Source organism: Elephas maximus, chromosome 1, assembly GCF_024166365.1.
Source record: "Elephas maximus indicus isolate mEleMax1 chromosome 1, mEleMax1 primary haplotype, whole genome shotgun sequence".
NCBI lineage: Eukaryota > Metazoa > Chordata > Mammalia > Proboscidea > Elephantidae > Elephas > Elephas maximus.
The window spans coordinates 133,122,571-133,142,381 of record NC_064819.1 but is presented as its reverse complement, the minus strand read 5'-3'; the positions used below and the strand labels follow the sequence as shown (position 1 = coordinate 133,142,381).

Genomic DNA, 19,811 nt, shown 5'->3' with positions numbered 1-19,811 from the left:
GTATGAAGGCTCTTATTTCTCTGGGTATATTCTGAGGAGTGGGATTTCTGGGTTGTATGGTAGTTCTATTTCTGACTGTTTAAGATAATGCCAGATAGATTTCCTAAGTGGTTGTACCATTTTACATTCCCACGAGCAGTGTATAAGAGTTCCAATCTCTCCGCAGCCTCTCCAACATTTATTATTTTGTGTTTTTTGGATTAATGCCAGCCTTGTTGGAGTGAGATGGAATCTCATAGTAGTTTTAATTTGCATTTCTCTAATGGCTAATGATCGAGAGCATTTTCTCATGTATCTGTTAGCTGCCTGAATATCTTCTTTAGTGAAGTGCGTGTTCATATCCTTTGCCCACTTCTTGATTGGGTTGTTTGTCTTTTTGTGGTTGAGTTTTGACAGAATCATATAGATTTTAGAGATCAGGCGCTGGTCGGAGATGTTATAGCTGAAAATTCTTTCCCAGTCTGTAGGTGGTCTTTTTACTCTTTTGGTGAAGTCTTCAGATGAGCATAGGTGTTTGATTTTTAGGAGCTCCCAGTTATCTGGTTTCTCTTCATCATTTTTGGTAATGTTTTGTATTCTGTTTATGCCTTGTATTAGGGCTCCTAAGGTTGTCCCTATTTTTTCTTCCATGATCTTTATCGTTTTAGTCTTTATGTTTAGGTCTTTGATCCACTTGGAGTTAGTTTTTGTGCATGGTGTGAGGTATGGGTCCTGTTTCATTTTTTTGCAAATGGATATCCAGTTATGCCAGCACCATTTGTTAAAAAGACTATCTTTTCCCCAATTAACTGACACTGGGCCTTTGTCAAATATCAGCTGTTCATATGTGGATGGATTTATATCTGGGTTCTCAATTCTGTTCCATTGGTCTATGTGTCTGTTGTTGTACCAGTACCAGGCTGTTTTGACTACTGTGGCTGTATAATAGGTTCTGAAATCAGGTAGAGTGAGGCCTCCCACTTTCTTCTTCTTTTTCAGTAATGCTTTGCTTATCTGAGGCTTCTTTCCCTTCCATAAGAAGTTGGTGATTTGTTTCTCCATCACATTAAAAAATGACATTGGAATTTGGATCGGAAGTGCATTATATGTATAGATGGCTTTTGGTAGAATAGACATTTTTACTATGTTAAGTCTTCCTATCCATGAGCAAGGTATGTTTTTCCACTTAAGTAGGTCCTTTTTAGTTGCTTGTAGTAGTACTTTGTAGTTTTCTTTGTATAGGTCTTTTACATCTTTGGTAAGATTTATTCCTAAGTATTTTATCTTCTTGGGGGCTACTGTGAATGGTATTGATTTGGTGATTTCCTCTTTGATGTTCTTTTTGTTGATGTAGAGGAATCCAAGTGATTTTTGTATGTTTATCTTATAACCTGAGACTCTGCCAAACTCTTCTATTAGTTTCAGTAGTTTTCTGGAGGATTCCTTAGGGTTTTCTGTGTATAAGATCATGTCATCTGCAAATAGAGATAATTTGACTTCCTCCTTGCCAATCCGGTCTTACTACATTCTTTAATAGCTAATTGTTATGATATTTGTCTTTACAAAGAGACTGAAAGTAACTCGATGGCAGGAACTGGGTCTTTATTCATCCTTAAATACTTTGTACCTGGCACAAAGTAGGTATTCAATATAATCATTTGGTAATTGAATGAAATACTTTGTTAGAATTTCTTCTTTCACTGGCATCAAAGCTAAAGTTAGAAAGAATAGTGAAAAAATATTCTAAAATATTATTTTTTTCTATATACCCATCTTGGAGCCCTGGTGGCTCAGTGGTTAAGAGCCACAGCTGCTAACCAAAGGTCAGAAATTCACGTTCACCATCTACTCCTTGCAAACTCCATGGGGCAGTTCTACTCTGTCCTATAGGGTTGTTATGAGTCGGAATCTACTCGATGACAATGGTTTTATATACTCATCTCAAGGAAAGGGATTTTTATATTCTTATCAGGAGTAAACGAGAAGAGAGATAGACAACTTTAGGATAAATGAAATGATTGCCTAGCAGCTATGTCTGTTAGCTTTTGAGTCCTACAGAGAAGGGAGAGCCAGGAGTTGACTGTATTTATTAAACACTCTGTGAGGCTCTGTGCCCAAACAGCACTTCCTCAGAGCCCAGGGGACAGTTAGAGGGAGGGTCACCAAACCCCTGCCACCACCCTCCAAAGCATACACACACACACACACACACACACACACACACGCCTGATATCCTAATTGGCTGGTGTGTTGCCCATCTGGACAACTCTGGCACCTTAGGGCTCAGGATAAGCAGTTGTGAGCAGAGGTTGACAGGGTCCTGAGGAGCAGCAATTTCATGAAAAGGACTCTTAGCAGAGGCAGGAATGACATGCCTTAACAAGAAAATTAGAACACAAGAAAAGAAGCTTACATTCTTCAAATTGCTTTTACCCTTAAAATTCCCAGGAGCAACTTTTCCATAATACTCCCGTGGGCAAACTCTTGGGGTTCCTAGAAATAATGAATATAGCCTCTAAGGCATTCTAGGGAGCCCTGGTGGCACAGTGGTTAAGAGCTGGCCTTCTAACCAAAAGGTCAGCAGTTCAAATCCACCAGCCACTGCTTGGAAACCTTATGGGCCAATTCTGCTGTCTTATAGGGTTGAAATGAATTGAAATCAACTCCACGACAAAGGGTTTAAGGTTCTAGAGTTGTTCCTGCAGAGAGTAAGAGTCATAACAATTTAGGCACTGGTGTTAATGTGACATCATCTGAACCCAAATTCTAATGAGGCCTGGGAATAATCAGATTGTACAACCCAGATCAGTATTATATAGAAAATATAGAAAAAGTGTTACTGGATCACAAAAAAGAAAAAAAAAAAAATCAACTGAGGACTTCGGTGAGGGCTGCGTGGAGAAGAATGGTTGTGTGCTAAGCTTTCTAGGATATGTAGGATTCCAATTGGCAGAAATGTTGCACAGGGTATGACAGAGAAAAACGGGTACACAAAGGCAGTTCATTGCAACACTTAAGCCACTGGCATTGGATACAGGACATTGGTCACCTTTAAAGAAAAATTTTCATAGAATTCAAGAAATCCCAGTCAGGGGATTAAGGGGAGTGAGAGCGAGTCCCTGGTGGTGCAGTTAATTGTTCAACTATTAGCTGAAAGTTTGGTGGTTGGAATCCACCCTGAGGTGCCTTGGGAGATAGGCTTGGCAATCTGCTTCTGAAAGATCACAGACTTGAAAACCCTATGGAGCAGTTCTACTGTGCACATATGGGGTTGCCATGAGTCAGAATCAATTCCTCGGCAACTAACAGCAAGGGGGGTGAGAGGAAGTAAAGGTGGTCAGCGAGTAACATTATTCTTTGTGGTAGTTTAGAGGTAAAGGGGATTGTTAAGGGAAAATATTTCTAGAACGGGGAAGGATTAAGCATATTTGTAGACTAAGAGGCCAGGATACTGAGGAGAGGCGCAGTGAAGACAGAAGAGTAAGAGGGATCACAGGTGGATCAAGGATTTGGAGGAGACTGGCTAGGAGAGGATTAAGAGCACAAGTGAAGGGGTTAACCTTTGAAAGCAGGAGGGTTGCTTTCAGAGAAGACAGCTGAAGCAGAGAAATTCTGAGATGGATGGAAGAAGTTGAGATGGTTCAAATAAGAGGAATAACTTAGGCACAAAACATCTGGTCAATTCAATCTAACGTCCAGCCAACCAGATGTTAACTCTGCTCGGCACTATCATACGTGCCAATATCAATGAAATTTTCCCTGAACTGGTAAGCTCTTCCAAATTAAATAGATATAGCCGTGGTGTGAGAAATGATTAAAGCCAATTATTTGAGTTTAAAAGTATATACATTTTACCCTATCAGGAACAAATATATTTTAGGAAATGCAGTGCTTACTAAAAGCAAGGAACTAAGAGACTCAAGCTTATGTCAATGACATAAAACAAGACAAACAACTTTCCTTCTCTCACATTTATTTTCTGATTAGCCTTTGTGGCTAAGTTGAAAGAACCGAAATGATAATAAATTGGTAGTTTATTAGTTGGCACAATTATTCTCCTTTTAATTGGCACAAGTTTCAAAGTTTACCACTGAAATCATAATTATGCTATATGAGCCTGTGTCTGAGAATGGCGATTAGACTACCCAATGCTATTTGGGGATATTTAGAGTCTTATCAATCTACAAAAAAAAAAAAAAAAAAAAAATCTGTAGAGTTATTTGTAAATTTATAACAAGTTTTTCTTAAGCACCAGTTTAACAAAATATTATGCATCACTACAGTCACTTCTCTGGCTAACTCATAAATTTAAGGTCATGCTAATCTGTAGGTTTACAACCGTTATAAAAGCAATGTGTTAGCAACCACCTAAGATTAATAACTAATTAATCCTTGGAGCATTTTTATGGGCCAAATAAGATAAAAGATAACTGAAGTAAGTGCTTACATGCCTTCTTTCTTTTGTAGTCTGTAAGTCTGCAGTGTACATTCCACAGATACATACACACAACCATCACCCAAACAAAAGCTTCGTTGTTCCTTGCAAGATTTGATTCATAAGATAAAAAGATGAGTGAAGGGGAAAAAATCATATATAATACAACAGTTGTTGTTCTTAGTTGCCATGGAGTTGATTCTGACTCATGGCGACCCCATGCGTGCAGAGTAGAACTGCTGCATAGAGCTTTCAAGGCTGTGGCCTTTCAGAAGCAGATCACCAGGCTTTACTTCTAAGGTACCTCTAGCTGGGTGTGAACCATCAACCTTTCAGTTAGTAGTCCAGTGCTTAACCATTTGTGCCAGCCAGGGGCTCCTTAATCCTAATCAATTCCTATAAAATTTTCCCAAGAAATTACCAAATAGCATATCTTAATTTCATTACTTTATGATGAAATTTGCATTATTATAATTCTTAAGTAGTACACTTAACTGGTACCTCACTATTCTCAAGGTAAATGGCATAGGGTCATTTTAAAACGAGATAATTCCCATCAAATTAGACATACTAAATTAGGAAATAATTTGGGATTTGGAGAAATGAGAGCTGAGTTCTAGACCCAAGGCTTCCATTTACTATTTTTTTTCCTTAGGAAAATTAATTTCACAGAACCCAAGTTTTTGCATCTGTAAGATGGTGATATAATTCCTACAGCATAAAGGTCGTTGTGGAGACCAAATGGCATAAGAAAGTAAAAACACTTTATAAATCATAAAGCATTACAGAAATATAAGGTGATACTGTAAGGACCACCGATCATCATTATTAAAACCTGGGTACTTACAGTATATTTGCCTTATCCTAAAGTCCCCTGTGGTGAAAGGGTCTACTAAAGGAGTTAGAAGTAAGGTGCCTTGTTTTTTTGATGTGCTGGTGAAAATAAATTCTTGGTTGCCTAAAATGTGTAAATGACTACACAATCTACCAATAAAATTCAAATATTCCTTGGAATGTTTAAGTCAAAAGTCATGTCAATTCAACAAATGTATACTAAGCACTACTATGTATCAGGCACCATGATGGACACACACACGTGAATCAGTTGGATATAATTCCTACTTTGTCAGGCTCATAAATCTGAATAATCTCTCATAAATAGATTGCTTAATGAATAAGAGTTTTGACATGAGCAACAGAGGCTAAATAAAAATAATAAACTTTGATCATATGATACTAGATGAGAAGCCCATTACCTATTTTGAACGATCATATACTCAAACAAGATCTTTAGCCATCTGAGAGTTATGGGGAAAATTTATCAGCATAAATTTTGGCATTTTGACAGAGGCTTAAATTAAGTAACACCCTTGAACATCAGAGAAAATCAAACTGTCTGCCACCTTTGAAATGGATAAAGTGGGTTGTCAATGTTTTCTAGCATAGCAAGTAGCTCACAGAATAAAACTTATCAAAATTCTTCATATCTTAACCCCCCAGAGCCCCTGACTTGGTTTATGGCACTCCTTCACCTGAGATGTCTCCCTCTCCCCAGAACCACATCCACCTCTGACTCTCAGTACCCTCTCCCTCCCCTCCCTCACCTCCAGTCTTCAAGGCCCTGTTCAAATCTTACAGTCTCAGAGAAGCTTTTCCTTATCATCCCAACTACAAGGATTTTTTTTTTCCTTCTTTAAACATTTGAAGCATTAACCGTATGCTTAGAATTATAATTAAGGTTGTTTTCATCTCATGTCCCTAAGGGACGCTATCGTACACTCCCTAGAGGCAAGAACCACATCTTACATTTCCCTCTGCAAACTCATCATTGTGTTTCAACATGACAAATGAGAAACTACCCTTTTTCTTCTCAGAAATGAGAACCTATACTCTTTCCCTTAGAAAGTTTGTATACATTTGAGCCTAGAAAACAGTTAAGTTTGTAAATGGATTTCAACTTGTCACTTCCATTTTATTTTGTGTGAGCCTTCTTTGGTAAATTAATCGTTAAGCATATACTCACTGAAGGCAATAATGAAGACACAATTGATTCTTACTGTAAGAATTTTGGATTCTTAAATAAATAAATCTATTTATACTTTATGTACAACTCACTAGAAACACAAAAATATTTTATGAGATTTCTTCCATTAGCATTCACAAATACACATTAAGGTTAAAAAGTTTCTGTGCCTTTTAAATGAAAAGTACAAGCATTTTTCTCAGGCTAGTGTTCAAACCACTTCAACTTTTTAAGCTAAAGCGATATGAATATTATAGAATTTACACATATACAATCAACTTACTTTTCCCAAAACTCGTTGCCATTGAATTAATTCCGACTATTTTTTTTAATAGCGACCCTACTGGACAGAGTAGTAGAACTGTCCCATACAGTTTTCAAGGCTATAAAACTTCATGGAGGCAGACTGCCATGTTTTTCTCCCACGGAGCAGCTGCTGGGTTCAAACCACTGACTTTTCACTTAGCAGCCCAGTGCTTACTTACTTTTCCTAAAACAGTAGTGAATTTAATGAAATTTGAAGGCTAAAAATCAACTTACTTAAATTTAATGTTAATAACACTAATGTTTCCAAAACTGTTAAATGCAAGTACTGAACTGACAATATCTTACATTATAGTACATTTTAGAAGTTACTTCTGTACTAAGCAATTTGTTACTGTCACACATTAACATCCTTGAATTTCCAAGAAATTCTTGTAATTATGAGGAAGTAAGTATTTCCATGTGGTCTTAAAATCTGTATAATGATAATCTTAAAAATTTGTTCTGTGTAATACAATTAATTTTTGCTAAATTGTGTAATTTAAAGAATTCGGTGATTGTGAACCTAACCGACATTTCACTTTAAGAATGCATGACTTAATGACTCACTTCACACTCTTGGTATGCCAAACTATAATTAAGGAAATAAAGTGATGACATTAAGAATTATGTGTCACAGTCAGTCAACCACATAAAAACAGCTGGACAACTTTTTCTTACTAAGCCATATTTCCTTATATAGAAAACCTTCCATCTACAAAATGATAGAATGCCCCAAATGAAAACCCAAGGGAGGTATAAATAGTCATTCTCTATAGCTTAATGGAATTGTGAAGTAATCCTCCTACTACGCTCAGCAATTAGGAGCTTCAGTATCAGAGTTCTAGGCATAGTTTTGGGCCTCAGAGTTTAACTGGGAGTTTTGAGAACCTGGAGAGGTTCCAAAGCGGGGTAATAAAAATGAAACATGGGTTAGAGAACAGGCCCTTATGAGGGAAGGAATGAAAATACTGAAAATAAGCCTCATGTGTGATGCTAAAGGAAGTTTAGCCTTCATAGGAGAAGGGGTGAAATTTGAGTCACACAGCTTATGCCTGAATGGTAAAAGGCAATCTTTGCAGTTTCTTCTCATGTCAAGGCATGAGGAAAGTATAATTTTTCCCTGTACCATGTTTCTCTTCAGCAAGCTTCAGGAAGGCAAGACTACACTTGCATTGGGTACACATAAATTCTCGTTGAATAAAAGTATAAATTCTGGACTGGACTGTGCTTATTTCAAAACATCCTACTGCCTCTTACTCACCCATTAATGGAACACAAACATTTCAGGAATCCCTAAATTTATAGTAGGCTATGTTGTTGTTGTTGTTACATGCTGTCAAGTCAGTTCTGACTCATAGCGACCCTACAGACAACACAACGAAACACTGCCCAGTTTTGCGCCATCCTCACAATTGTTGTTATGCTTGAGCCCACTGTTGCAACCACTGTGTCAGTTTAACTCTTCCTCTTTTTTGCTGACCGTCTACTTTACCAAGCTTGATGTCCTTCTCCAGGGATTGATCCCTCCTGATAACATGTCCAAAGTATGTGAGACAAAGTCTCACCATCCTTGCTTCTAAGGGGCATTCTGGCTATACCTCTTCCAAGACAGGTTTGCTTATTCTTCTGGCAGTCCGTGATATATTCAGTGGTTAAGAGCTAGGCTGCTAACCAAATGGTCAGCAGTTCAAATCCACCAGCCACTCCCTGGAAGCCCTACAGGGCAGTTCTACTCTGTCCTATAAGGTTGCTATGAGTCGGAATCGACTCGGCAGCAATGGGTTTACAGTAGACTATAACTTTTAGTTTTTAATTGATACAAGTTTTTAGTTAGAAAACAACAAATTTCTAAAATGATAAGGCTCAATGTTACTGAAGCTATTCAGAAATATGCAGCATAGGTGGATGAAACAATGATGGGACATAGTAGTTTGTATCACGATTCCTAAAATAAGCTAGTAAATTCATTTCTAAAAATAAGTCTTATGGAAAAATCCTAAACACATAGAAAAGAACTTCCTGTATGTTGTAGTGTTATTTACAATAGTAAAAATCTGGAGGTAGTATAAAAGTCCATGTAGAAAAGACATGCCAATGGGATGAATCATTTAAGAGTGCTATTGCTATTGTTGTGCGTCGTCTTATAGCCACTTACAGTGACCCCATAGGTCAGAGTAGAACTGCCCCATAGGGTTTCCAAGCTGTTAACCACTTCACCACCAGGGCTCCCTTTGCCACCAGGGCTCCCATTTAAGAGCAGCAAAGACAAAATATAAATCATGTTGCAATATCCATACAGTTTTGTCCATATTAGGATTATTTCCAATAGAACTGTTAATGTCCAGAAAACTTGTAAGACTCCTAAAAAACATTACACATATTCCAAATGTATAATTGGAGGTTTCCTATGGTTATAAATATATAAAACACAAATGAGAATATCTGCTACCATCTATCTCTTTTTTTCCATGAAAAGCTGTGAAACTAAACAGTCCTTGCTTACAGAAAACAACCGATTTAACACGAGAGAGAAATCCCTTTTCACTGGAGATTTATTTACTTGTAACAAAAGCTAAGGGGACCCTATCTGTCATTTATGTCACTGTGTCTAGCTACACTATCTGAGCTCAAAAAAATCTCATTAAATTTTATTTATGTTCATTATTGCTTCACAGATAGCCGCATTACCACCCTCTCCCCCGACCCCCACCCCACGCACACACGCTCTCTTAGGAACTGCTTCAATTGCTAAAGCCACAAGCTTACTGGAAGGAATCACACTGAATCAGAGAGCCTAAGACTTGAAACATATGTGAGCATGCCTTCCTCACCTCCTTTTGCTAATGCATGATAGCACTTTAATCTGCTGAACTCAGTCTGGCCTCAGAATTCTCCTCAACACAATATTCCAGGCAGTAGCCACTGCCTATCAATCATACAGCCTTGAACTCAATAGTAAATGAGGAAATTCACTTCCCTAGTACAGTTGAAACTGATTTTCCTTTTGGTCAGTCAAGCTAAGAGTGTACTGCCTCATCTGAATCAGTAGTGTATAGAAATCAACACTCATCAACTCTTGCAAAATGTTCAACTACTAAGATATTTTTATTTAAAATACATTTCTATAGAAGCAATTAATAAGGACTTTTTTTATATATATCATGCCAGCCATTGTCTCTGTGGCGCCATCGGTTAGTGCGTTTGGGTATTAGCTGAAGGGTTGGTGGTTTGAGCCCACCCAGGGACGGATGTTTTGGAAACCCAGGTGGCACAGTAGTTAAGTGCTATCTATGGTTGCTAACCAAAAGGTCAGTGGTTCAAATCCACCAGGCGCTCCTTGGAAACTCTATTGGCAATACTACTCTGTTCTATAGGGTCACTACGAGTCAGAATTGACTCGATGGCAACAGGTTTTTTATATTATGCCAGGGAGTCCTGGTGGCACAGGGGTTAACAGCACAGCTGCTAACCGAAAGGTCACCAGTTTGAATCCACCAGCTGCTCCTTGGAATCCTATGGGGCAGTTCTGTTCTGTCCTATGGGGTCACTTTGAGTTGGAATTGACTTGATGGCAATGGGTTTGGTTTTGGTACATTATGCCAAGAAAATAATGTGATCCATGGTATGTACATTTTTTGTGTATTTTTCTATCAAAACTTCACCATTTTTCCCAGATAACCGCCAAAACAGGAATTTGAAAATAATCAAAGTATGATAATCTGGGATATAGCTCTTAATACATATGGAAATAATGAATGATTTCTTTCCCATAAACAGGGGTACTTGAAAATACCAGAAGCCAGGGAAGATTCTACTAAAAAGATAATTCTAGAAAGCTAGGTAGCATGCCAGCTAGAATCTTTTAAAGCCCCCCCCCCCCCGCAAGACTTACCTATCATTTGCTCTCCCAAGGAATACTGAAGAAATGGGCATGATTTTACAATAAAACAAAACATGTAAAATCCCTCACATGCCTTCCAGTCCTGTGCCACTTCTGAGTGTACAGTAACATTTACCTGGAGGACCCCAGGGAATTTGGGATCCTGTAAAGTGTAGCTTTGGAATTTCCACATTAAGGCTCAAGGCACTTAGTGTGCCCAATAGGTATCTGACCAATAAACTTGTTAAGTCTCTTCCCTAAGGAATCTTACCTGGAATATGCCAGAACAATAAAAGCAAGCTCAGGCACAGAAAGCACCCCCATTTTCCATATAAAATAGCATCTACCTTTTCCCATGCTGACTCTGCAGGGCAACTTATTTACAAATATATAAATAGCTGCAACTTTACTCCAGTCTCATTGAAAAATCAAAATGGCATCATGCAAGAGAAGCATTCTAGCATACTTGGCTCAATGGGTAAAATGTAAGTGGAGATGAGCCAAGCTACTTGACACTCGCTAGTCAGCTTAACCAGATACCCTCCAGTTTCCTGTAGTGGAGGTACCAGAGCTCTGCTCCACACTGAGAATTCACTCACATTAATTGCCAAGGGATCGAGCAGTGATTCAGAGCCAAACCCCAGAAAATAAATTTCAGTTCATGCCTCATACTTGTGATCTCACAGATTCAAAGGGGAATGGCATTATCTGTAAGTGGCAGCAAGTTTTCCAATGCAACTACTTAAAATAACCTTGGGCTTCTTACCTACAGGTCGAATGAAATTTAAAAGGTTTTACTTGAATCCTTTTGCCACCTGGTCAGAATTATAAGGTTTTACAGGCGGAAAGAAGGCAGGACAAAAATATGCATTTTAAGTTTAGGTTTGAAGGAACAGAGTGAATCGCCTTCCTTATAGTCATTAAAGTTACCTATTAGTTTTTTTTTTTTTTTTAGTAGTAGTTATAGAAGCCAATTTGACAGCAACTAACAACCACTATTAGTTAAAAAATACCTAAACTAAAAAACAATAATAGGTCTGTTTAAAAGAAATATCGTGCCTCTTGGCTTTTCTTTACAGCATATGAATATTTAAACATGGAACTCCTATACCCTGAGGGTTTTATGTTTGCATATGAAGCCACTTAAATAGCCACACACTATAACACTTTTTTTATTTTTTATAACACAGGTCTGTACGGTTACATCTGCTGCAGTTCCCTGTCTGACATTCTCCCATTAAAATCCCCTAGTATCAAATTACTCTCTTCCTTAATACTCTTGTCTCTTACCAATTAATGAGCAGTTTATATTTAAGGAGCCATGTAATTAAACTGAAATTACCTAAAGTATTTCAAAATTTGCAGTTTTTTTTTTTTTTTAACTTTTCTCAAGGAAAAAGTGAGTTATGAACCTAGTTTATACAGAGGATCTGAAAATAGTTGTAATGAGATGATTACTGCTACTTCCCTTTGAGAATTCATAATATTGAGATTCTCAGCAATCTTGACTGGTAACTTAAGTATTAGGTTACCCACCAGGAAATGAAAACGTTCATATATGCTTTCACACAAAAACATCTGTGTTGCTTATGAAATTCAATAGAATTTTAATGCTCTTTTTTCACTGCAGTGCAACACACTGAAATGTACATCTTGTATTCAAAGAATACACATTATTTTCATGTATGCTACCTGCCTTCCTGATGGCTCAAGCTTTCTGAGTTATTAATTACTCATCCTTATATTACTACCGGAAACCCTGGTGGCACAGTGGTTAAGAGCTACGGCTGCTAACCAAAAAGTCAGCAGTTCAAATCTATCAGGCGCTTCTTGGAAACTCCATGGGGCAGTTCTACTCTGTCCTATTGGTTTGCTATGTGTCAGAATCGACTCAACGGCAATGGGTTTGGTTTTGGTTATATTACTACCAACGAAATGGGGAATTATTATTATCAGTATTTAAATGGCAAGTGCTTTTTTTTTTTCTAATTCTAGGTTTGTCAGTTGAAAAAGAAAGGTAAAAGTGACAAAGGAAAGCCTTCATAAATCTACTCTGAAATGAGTATCAAGACGAAAAATAAACACAATAAAAAGTTTTTATTTCGTATTCTACACACGATATAAGATTTATTTTGTATTCTACACACGATATAAGATGAACACATAAAGGCTAAGTTCTGTCATTTTAACTTAACATGAAAAGTAGTAAATGTAGAAATAAATACAATAAATACCAGTCTTCTGTCTGAGTCCACACTGTGCACTATGTTTTAAAGTTCACATATTAAAATCTAAACTTGGTTATGTCTATTTTAAACATAAACAATATTTCTCCAAAAATGAATTAAATTACACTTATCTAAATATTATGCCTCTACCTGTATGCGTAAGTGGTATTTGCACCACAGAACAAAGATCAGATTGCCAAAATGATTGAACACAACAAATATACAACTGTACGTTTACCACAGCATTCAAGGGAGTATGACACTATCAAGAAGATTTCTTTTTTTTTTTAAACAAATTATAATTTGTTTTGGAATCTCCTTAAGAAATAGTTTATGTAGTATTTTTAAAATACTTTTTGTTTTACTTACATAGTATCTCTAATAAGAAGTGCACTTCCCAGTTTGAAACAAGTTTTATCACCTTCACAAAATGCACGCCTCAGAGAAAAACTCTCTCCTAGATCAAAACCTGTAAAATGTGACAAACGATTTAGTCCAGCAAGTTTTATTAAACTCAGTGAACTTGCAGATATATTGACTTTTAAGTAGGATTTTTTGTTGTCCTTATCTATAGACTGATTTATTTCAAATAAAATCCTGTTGTTTGGGAATGGCAAAATTTCTTGATTTCATTTTTCTCCTTTTAGGGTACGGGAAGGTGAAATTCACTCTGCACATAGAATGTGGAGCTCTTTTTCTGGAGGAAAATTTACAAATATGTTTCAAAAGACTCAAATATTAATTTTCTTTGATCTAGGAATAGTTGTCCTAAAAACAATCAGTGGAGCACAATGTAGCAGCTCTGATGTCTAACGACAGAAAATTAGTCAAGTAAATTATAGTACAGCCATTTGATTGAAAACTAAGCAGCCTCATTAAAAAAAATCAGGCTTTAGAAGAATATATAATGAAATGGAGAAATGCTTGGATTTCAAATACAACACATGCATTATGATTGTGTGTGTGTGAAAGAGAAAAAGAGAACAGAAGGACAAAGAGAGGAAGAAAGATTGGAATGTTATATTGAAATAATAATTTTGACTATATTTGGGTGATAAGATCTTTCTCATAATTTTTTTCAAAATTTCCATAATGAATACAATTTTTATAATTTTAAATGCCTTTTTTCCTCCAAGAGGTTGAAATGTTGATCTTAAAGTAAGCTAAATAGAACTCTCAGCATGTTTCCCACATCATCTTCTTTACTTTGATTTTCTTTATATTGATATTACGGTCTTAAGGTGCTATGTCAAAGAACCGCATACGATATATTACATATCTGGTGATAATTTTACACAAAATACTTCTTTGTAAAGGAGTATATGCTTACCTGAAACTTCAAGTTTGTCTCCGCTGCCTTGTATAAACTGATATCCATTTGTTCTCAGTATAGGACATAGTTTTTCTATGGAAAAAAAAAAAGTATATTTCCTATCATTTTTTCAAATAAATTTGAAGCACACAATATAACAAAAAATGTAAGGTAAAAATGGAAATAAACTATTTATTAAATTTTTGCAAAATGAGGTAAGACTATTACCCACCTCATAGTATGTTTGTGAGGATTACATTGGTTATGCAGGAAAACGCCTTAGAAGAGCGCCTGGCATATGGTGAGTACTTGTGTTAGCTATTATTATTACTATTATTTTAACACTGTAGTTGTTACTATACACTTGACATGAGGAAATTATCCATGATAACATTAAATTTTCATATTCAAAGTATATTCTAATATTAAAACAGGTAAACTATTACAATTTATTTTAGCACAACTTTTATTCAGATTTTGGCATCAGGTGATATTAAACCTAAGAACAGAAGGGGACATAGATGGATGTTATTAAAACAAAATAAAAAAGTAAAATGCAAACACCTTTGCCATACAAAAAGTGACCTACAGTAAGATAATGAGATATTTATGATATGAGATATAATAAAATCATTGAGCAAGTATTAATGGAGTGCTTGCTAAGGCACTTAGTGATATTCAAAGAAATCAAACATAAAGATAGGATCTGCTAACGGTAAATTTACATATTCTATACTACTACAACATACTAATATACTTAATATACATGCATACACTAATTTTTTTTTTTTTATTATTATCTGGAGATATACTTAATTTAAACCAGATTCTAGGAATGCAGTAGTTGGTCAAGTGAAACAAAACTGCAGCCAGTTTTCATAGTATGCTAAGGTAACTATAAAACTGGACCAATCTTCTTAAACTAAATTAATTAAATATTTTGGTACCATGACATTACAACCTTAATTCTCCATGTCTAGAACTCATGTTTGGAGTTGAATGACCTAATTTTTTTTTTTTAATATTGAAGAGTGATAAACTGCTTAAAACTAAATTGATCTCCTGATCTGTACAAAGTGAAAACTGACAATTTCTTCAGTTCAACTGCTGAGCTCTACAGCCCTTCATTTAACAAAAATATCACAGACCTCAGGGATACTGATAAGGCATCTTCTTAATATATCTAACCTGAGGAATAAATCAGATTCTAACTAGTGCTACCATTTAATCAGATTTAAAAGAAGAAAATAATCTGCAATATACACTTTCAATACTCAGGTTTTGTAAAGTAAGTGAAATTAGTACTGCATAATTTCATACGTTACTTAACTACTTTGGAAATCCTTATCTCAGAAATCTTAACATAATTCCATGTCCTAAATGATAGTAAAATCACTGGATATTTTATAAACCTTCCCAATTGTTGTTCTGAATTCACAGTAATTTTTATAAACATCAAGCATCTCATCCAAGATCTTTGAATACTCGGATACCAATTAAAAAAAAAAAAAACAGCTAAAATTAAAGAATTTATAGCATCAAGTGTTGGTAAGGAGGTGGAGCAACAAGAACTCTTCTATACAGAAAAGATTTAGACACAGGAAAAAAAATACACAATCTTTGATAGTCAGCAGGAAGGGGAGGATTGAGGAAGGAAAAATCGCTAATTAGACAGTAGCAAGAGGTAACTTTGGTGAAGACAATACAGGGGAAGTCAGCACAGCTTTACCAAGTCAAAGTCACAGGAGCTTCCTAGACACATCCAAATACCTCAGGGATCAAGTTACTGGGGCTGAGGGCAGGGGACCATGGTCTCAAGGGACATCTAGGTCAATTGGCATAACACTGTTCATAAAGAAAATTTTCTACATCCTACTTCGGTGAGTAGTGTCTGGGGTCTTAAAAGCTTGTGAGTGGCCATCTACGACACTCTACTGGTCCCAATCAATCTGGAGCAAGGGAGGATGAAAAAAGCCAAAGACAAAGGGAAATATTAGTTCAAAGGACTAATGCACCACATGAACCACAGCCTCCACCAGTCTGAGCCCAGAAGAACTAGATAGTGCCCAGATACCACCACCAACCACTCTGACAAGGATCACAGTAGAGGGTCCCAGAAGCAAGGGAGAAAAAAGGAAACCAAAGACACAAGGGAAAGATTAGTCCAAAGGACTAATGGAACACAACTACCACAGCATCCACCAGACTGAGTTCAGCACAACTAGATGGTGCCCAGTGGCCACCACCGCCTGCCCTGACAGGGATCACAACAGAGGGTCCCACACAGAGCTCAAGAAAAATGTAGAACAAAATTCACACACACACACACACACACACACACACACACACACACACACACACACACAGACTAGACTTACTGGTTTGAAAGAGCCTGGGAGAAACCCCAAGAGTATGGCCCCCAAACAGTTCAGTAATGAAGTCACTCCTGAGGTTCACCCTTCAGCCAACAAAACAAAATGAGACTAGAGGTGGGGCTAAGATGGCGCAGTAGTCAGATGCTTCCAGTCATCCCTCTTACAGCAAAGACCCAAAAAAACAAGTGAAACGATTATATATATGACAAGCTAGGGACCCTGAACATCAAAGGCAAAATTAGGAAATGGACTGAGCGGCAGGGGCAGAGGGGAGAGAGATGGTTCAGAAGTGGCAAGGAGTTGCTGGACCTAAATTGCTGGGAACCCTCAGGCACGAACCCATGGAACAACCTTGGTGGGGCTAACAGTAGCATTCCGGATGCAGTTTGCTCAGGAAGAGACAGTGAGCCGCACGGCCTACCCACACCTCTGGAACCAGAGAATAACGGCACTCTCAGCAAAAGCTAAGTACTTGTGTATATTTAACCACACCCACAGCCTCCAAGTCTGCTTCAGTGGCTATTGATTTCCCTGGGCCTGATATAGGTCCTGCTGCGTGCCCTGGGCCATTCTGCCAGCCTTGAAGAAGGAATAAATTCACAACTGGGGGAAAAGATAACCTGCCAGCTCCACTAAGCTGAGGAGCTCAGGACAGAAGTGGCTCCTGTCCAGGCACAAATGGTCTGCAGACATTGACCACCTTTCACCCCTGCATGGACCTGTGTGGGCTCACTTCAGGAGAATGGGCACTTGTTGGCAGACTGCAACTGTTTCAACTGTGCGGTGGAGAGATGGGTGTTTGATGTTTGACACCACTTTGCCTATTAAACAGGGTCCTTCCCTACCCACATCAGGTGCCTGAGGACTGGTGGCTCCACCCACATCACCTAGCCACCCACAACAGGGGTCAAAGATAATTGGTACCTCCCAATCCTTACAACCAAAAGCACTGAGTGCTCCTGGTTCAGCTGAAGAACGCCCCCACCTGTGCACCCTAGGTAACAGGGATGTACTTTCCTCACAGGCACTCAGGGGATGGATCTCAGCCCCCTGCCTTGTTCACAGTGTGATCTCCTGCTGAAACCAGATACCTGTACCTACACCAATAACCCCTGCCCCTCTAAGACTGTAGGACAGAGCCTGTACCACACACTTGATGACCAACTACCTGGACACCTGAGCTGAATTCATACAAGAAAACTGAAAGGACTACTAGACTCATATGCCTGGTAAGAACTCTAGAGATCTAGTGACAGGACGTTAGAGCTTCAAAGGCAAAAATAATCAAGCTAGCTCACTCAAGCAGCCTAATTAGGCTTATCAAAATGAAACAAAGTAAGAAGCTAGGGTAAGGTAAGCAAACATAAAATAAATTAATACAATAACTTACAGATGGCTCAGAGACAAAAGTCAATATCAAATCACATAAAGAAGCAGACCATGATTGTTTCAACAAGCCCTCAAAACAAAGAATCAAAGAATATTCCAAATGAAGATGTCCTGCTGGAATTACCAGATGCAGAACTCTTCAAGACATCAGGAATGAGATCAGGCAAAACACAGAATAAGGTAAGGAACACACAGATAAAGAAGTTGAATAAATTAAAAAAGGTTGTTCAAAAGCATAATGAAAAGTTTAACAAGCAGGAAGAAACCATAGAGAGACAGCAATCAGAAATTCAGAAGATTAACAATTAAACCACAGAATTAGACAACGCAATAGAAAGTCAAAGGAGCAGAGTTGAAGAAGTGGGAGACAGAATTAGTGAGACTGAAGATAAAACACTTGGCACCAATATATGTGAAGAAAAATCAGATGAAAGAATTAAAAAAATGAAGAAACCCTAAGAATCATGTGGGAGTATATCAAGAGAAATAACCTACAAGTGATTGGAGTGCCAGAACAGGAAGGGATAACAGAAAACATAGAGAGAATTGTTGAAGATTTGTTGGCAGAAAACTTCCTTGATATCATGAAAGATGACGAGATATCTATCCAAGATGCTCATCAAACCCCATATAAGGTAGATCGCAAAAGAAAGTCACCAAGACATATTATAATCAAACTTGCCAAAACCAAAGATAAGGAGAGAATTTTAAAAGTGGTTAGGGATAAACCAAACGTCACCTACAAACGAGAGTCAATAAGAATAAGCTCAGACTACTCAGCAGAAACCATGCAGTCAAGAAGGCAATGGGATGACTTATATAAAGCACTGAAGGAAAAAAATCACCAGCCAAGAATCATATATCCAGCAAAACTGTCTCTCAAATATGAAGGCAAACTTAGGATATTTCCAGATAAACAGAAGTTTGGAGAATTTGTAAGCACGAAATCAAAGCTACAAAAAATACTACAGGGAGATGTCTGGTTAGAAAATCAATAATATCATATATCAGCCCAAGACTAGAACACAGGATAGGGCAACAGATGTCAACCCAGACAGGGAAATCACAAAAATAAATCAAGATTAAAAAAAAAACACTCAAAACAGGGAAACAGTGATGTCCTTATGTAAAAAAAGACAACATTAAAACAATAAAGAGGAATGAAGAAATGTAGTCATAGATCTTTCATAGGGCAGAAAGTCAAGGTGACATAAAGAAATAAAAGTTAAGATTAAACTTAGAAAAATAGGGGTAAATATTAAGGTAACCACAAAGCAGACTATCCTACTCATCAAAGTAAAATACAAGAAAAAAATAAAGACTCAGCAAAAAAAAAAGACAACGAATAAGAGGAAAAGACAATATATAAACTACTCAGCACAAAAAATTAAGTAGGAAAAAGACACTGTCAACAACACACAAAAAAGACATCAAAATGACAGCACTAAACTCATACCTATCCATAACTACACTGAATGTAAATGGACTAAATGCACCAAAAAAGAGGTAGAGAGTGGTAGAATGGATAAAAAAAAACACGATTCATCTATATGCTGCCTACAAGAGACATACCTTAGAGACACAAACTAAAACTCAGATGATGGGAAAAAAATACATCAAGCAAACAGCAATCAAAAAAGGAGTGGCAATATTAATTTCTGACAAAATAGACTTTAAAGTTAAATCCACCACAAAGGATAAGGAAGGACACTATATAATGATTAAAGGGACAATATACCAGAAGGATATAACCATATTAAATGTTTACGCAACCAATGACAAAGCTGCATGATACCTAAAACAAACTCTAACAACATTGAAAAGTGAGATAGCCAGCTCCACAATAATCGTAGGAGACTTCAACACACCACTTTTGGTGAAGGG

General features: G+C 37.2%; 1 protein-coding gene across 1 annotated transcript in view; it reads right to left on the bottom strand.

The window, feature by feature from the left end:
* The window catches only part of COL19A1 (collagen type XIX alpha 1 chain), a 376,494-nt gene that overhangs the window by 330,333 nt on the left and 26,350 nt on the right, over positions 1–19,811 (bottom strand). The window contains exons 3-4 of the mRNA XM_049873731.1: positions 14,182–14,256; positions 13,221–13,320 (exon numbers count right to left, since the gene is read on the bottom strand). Coding sequence (XP_049729688.1) covers positions 13,221–13,320; positions 14,182–14,256 — 175 coding nt within the window. The remainder of the gene's footprint in view (positions 1–13,220; positions 13,321–14,181; positions 14,257–19,811) is intronic.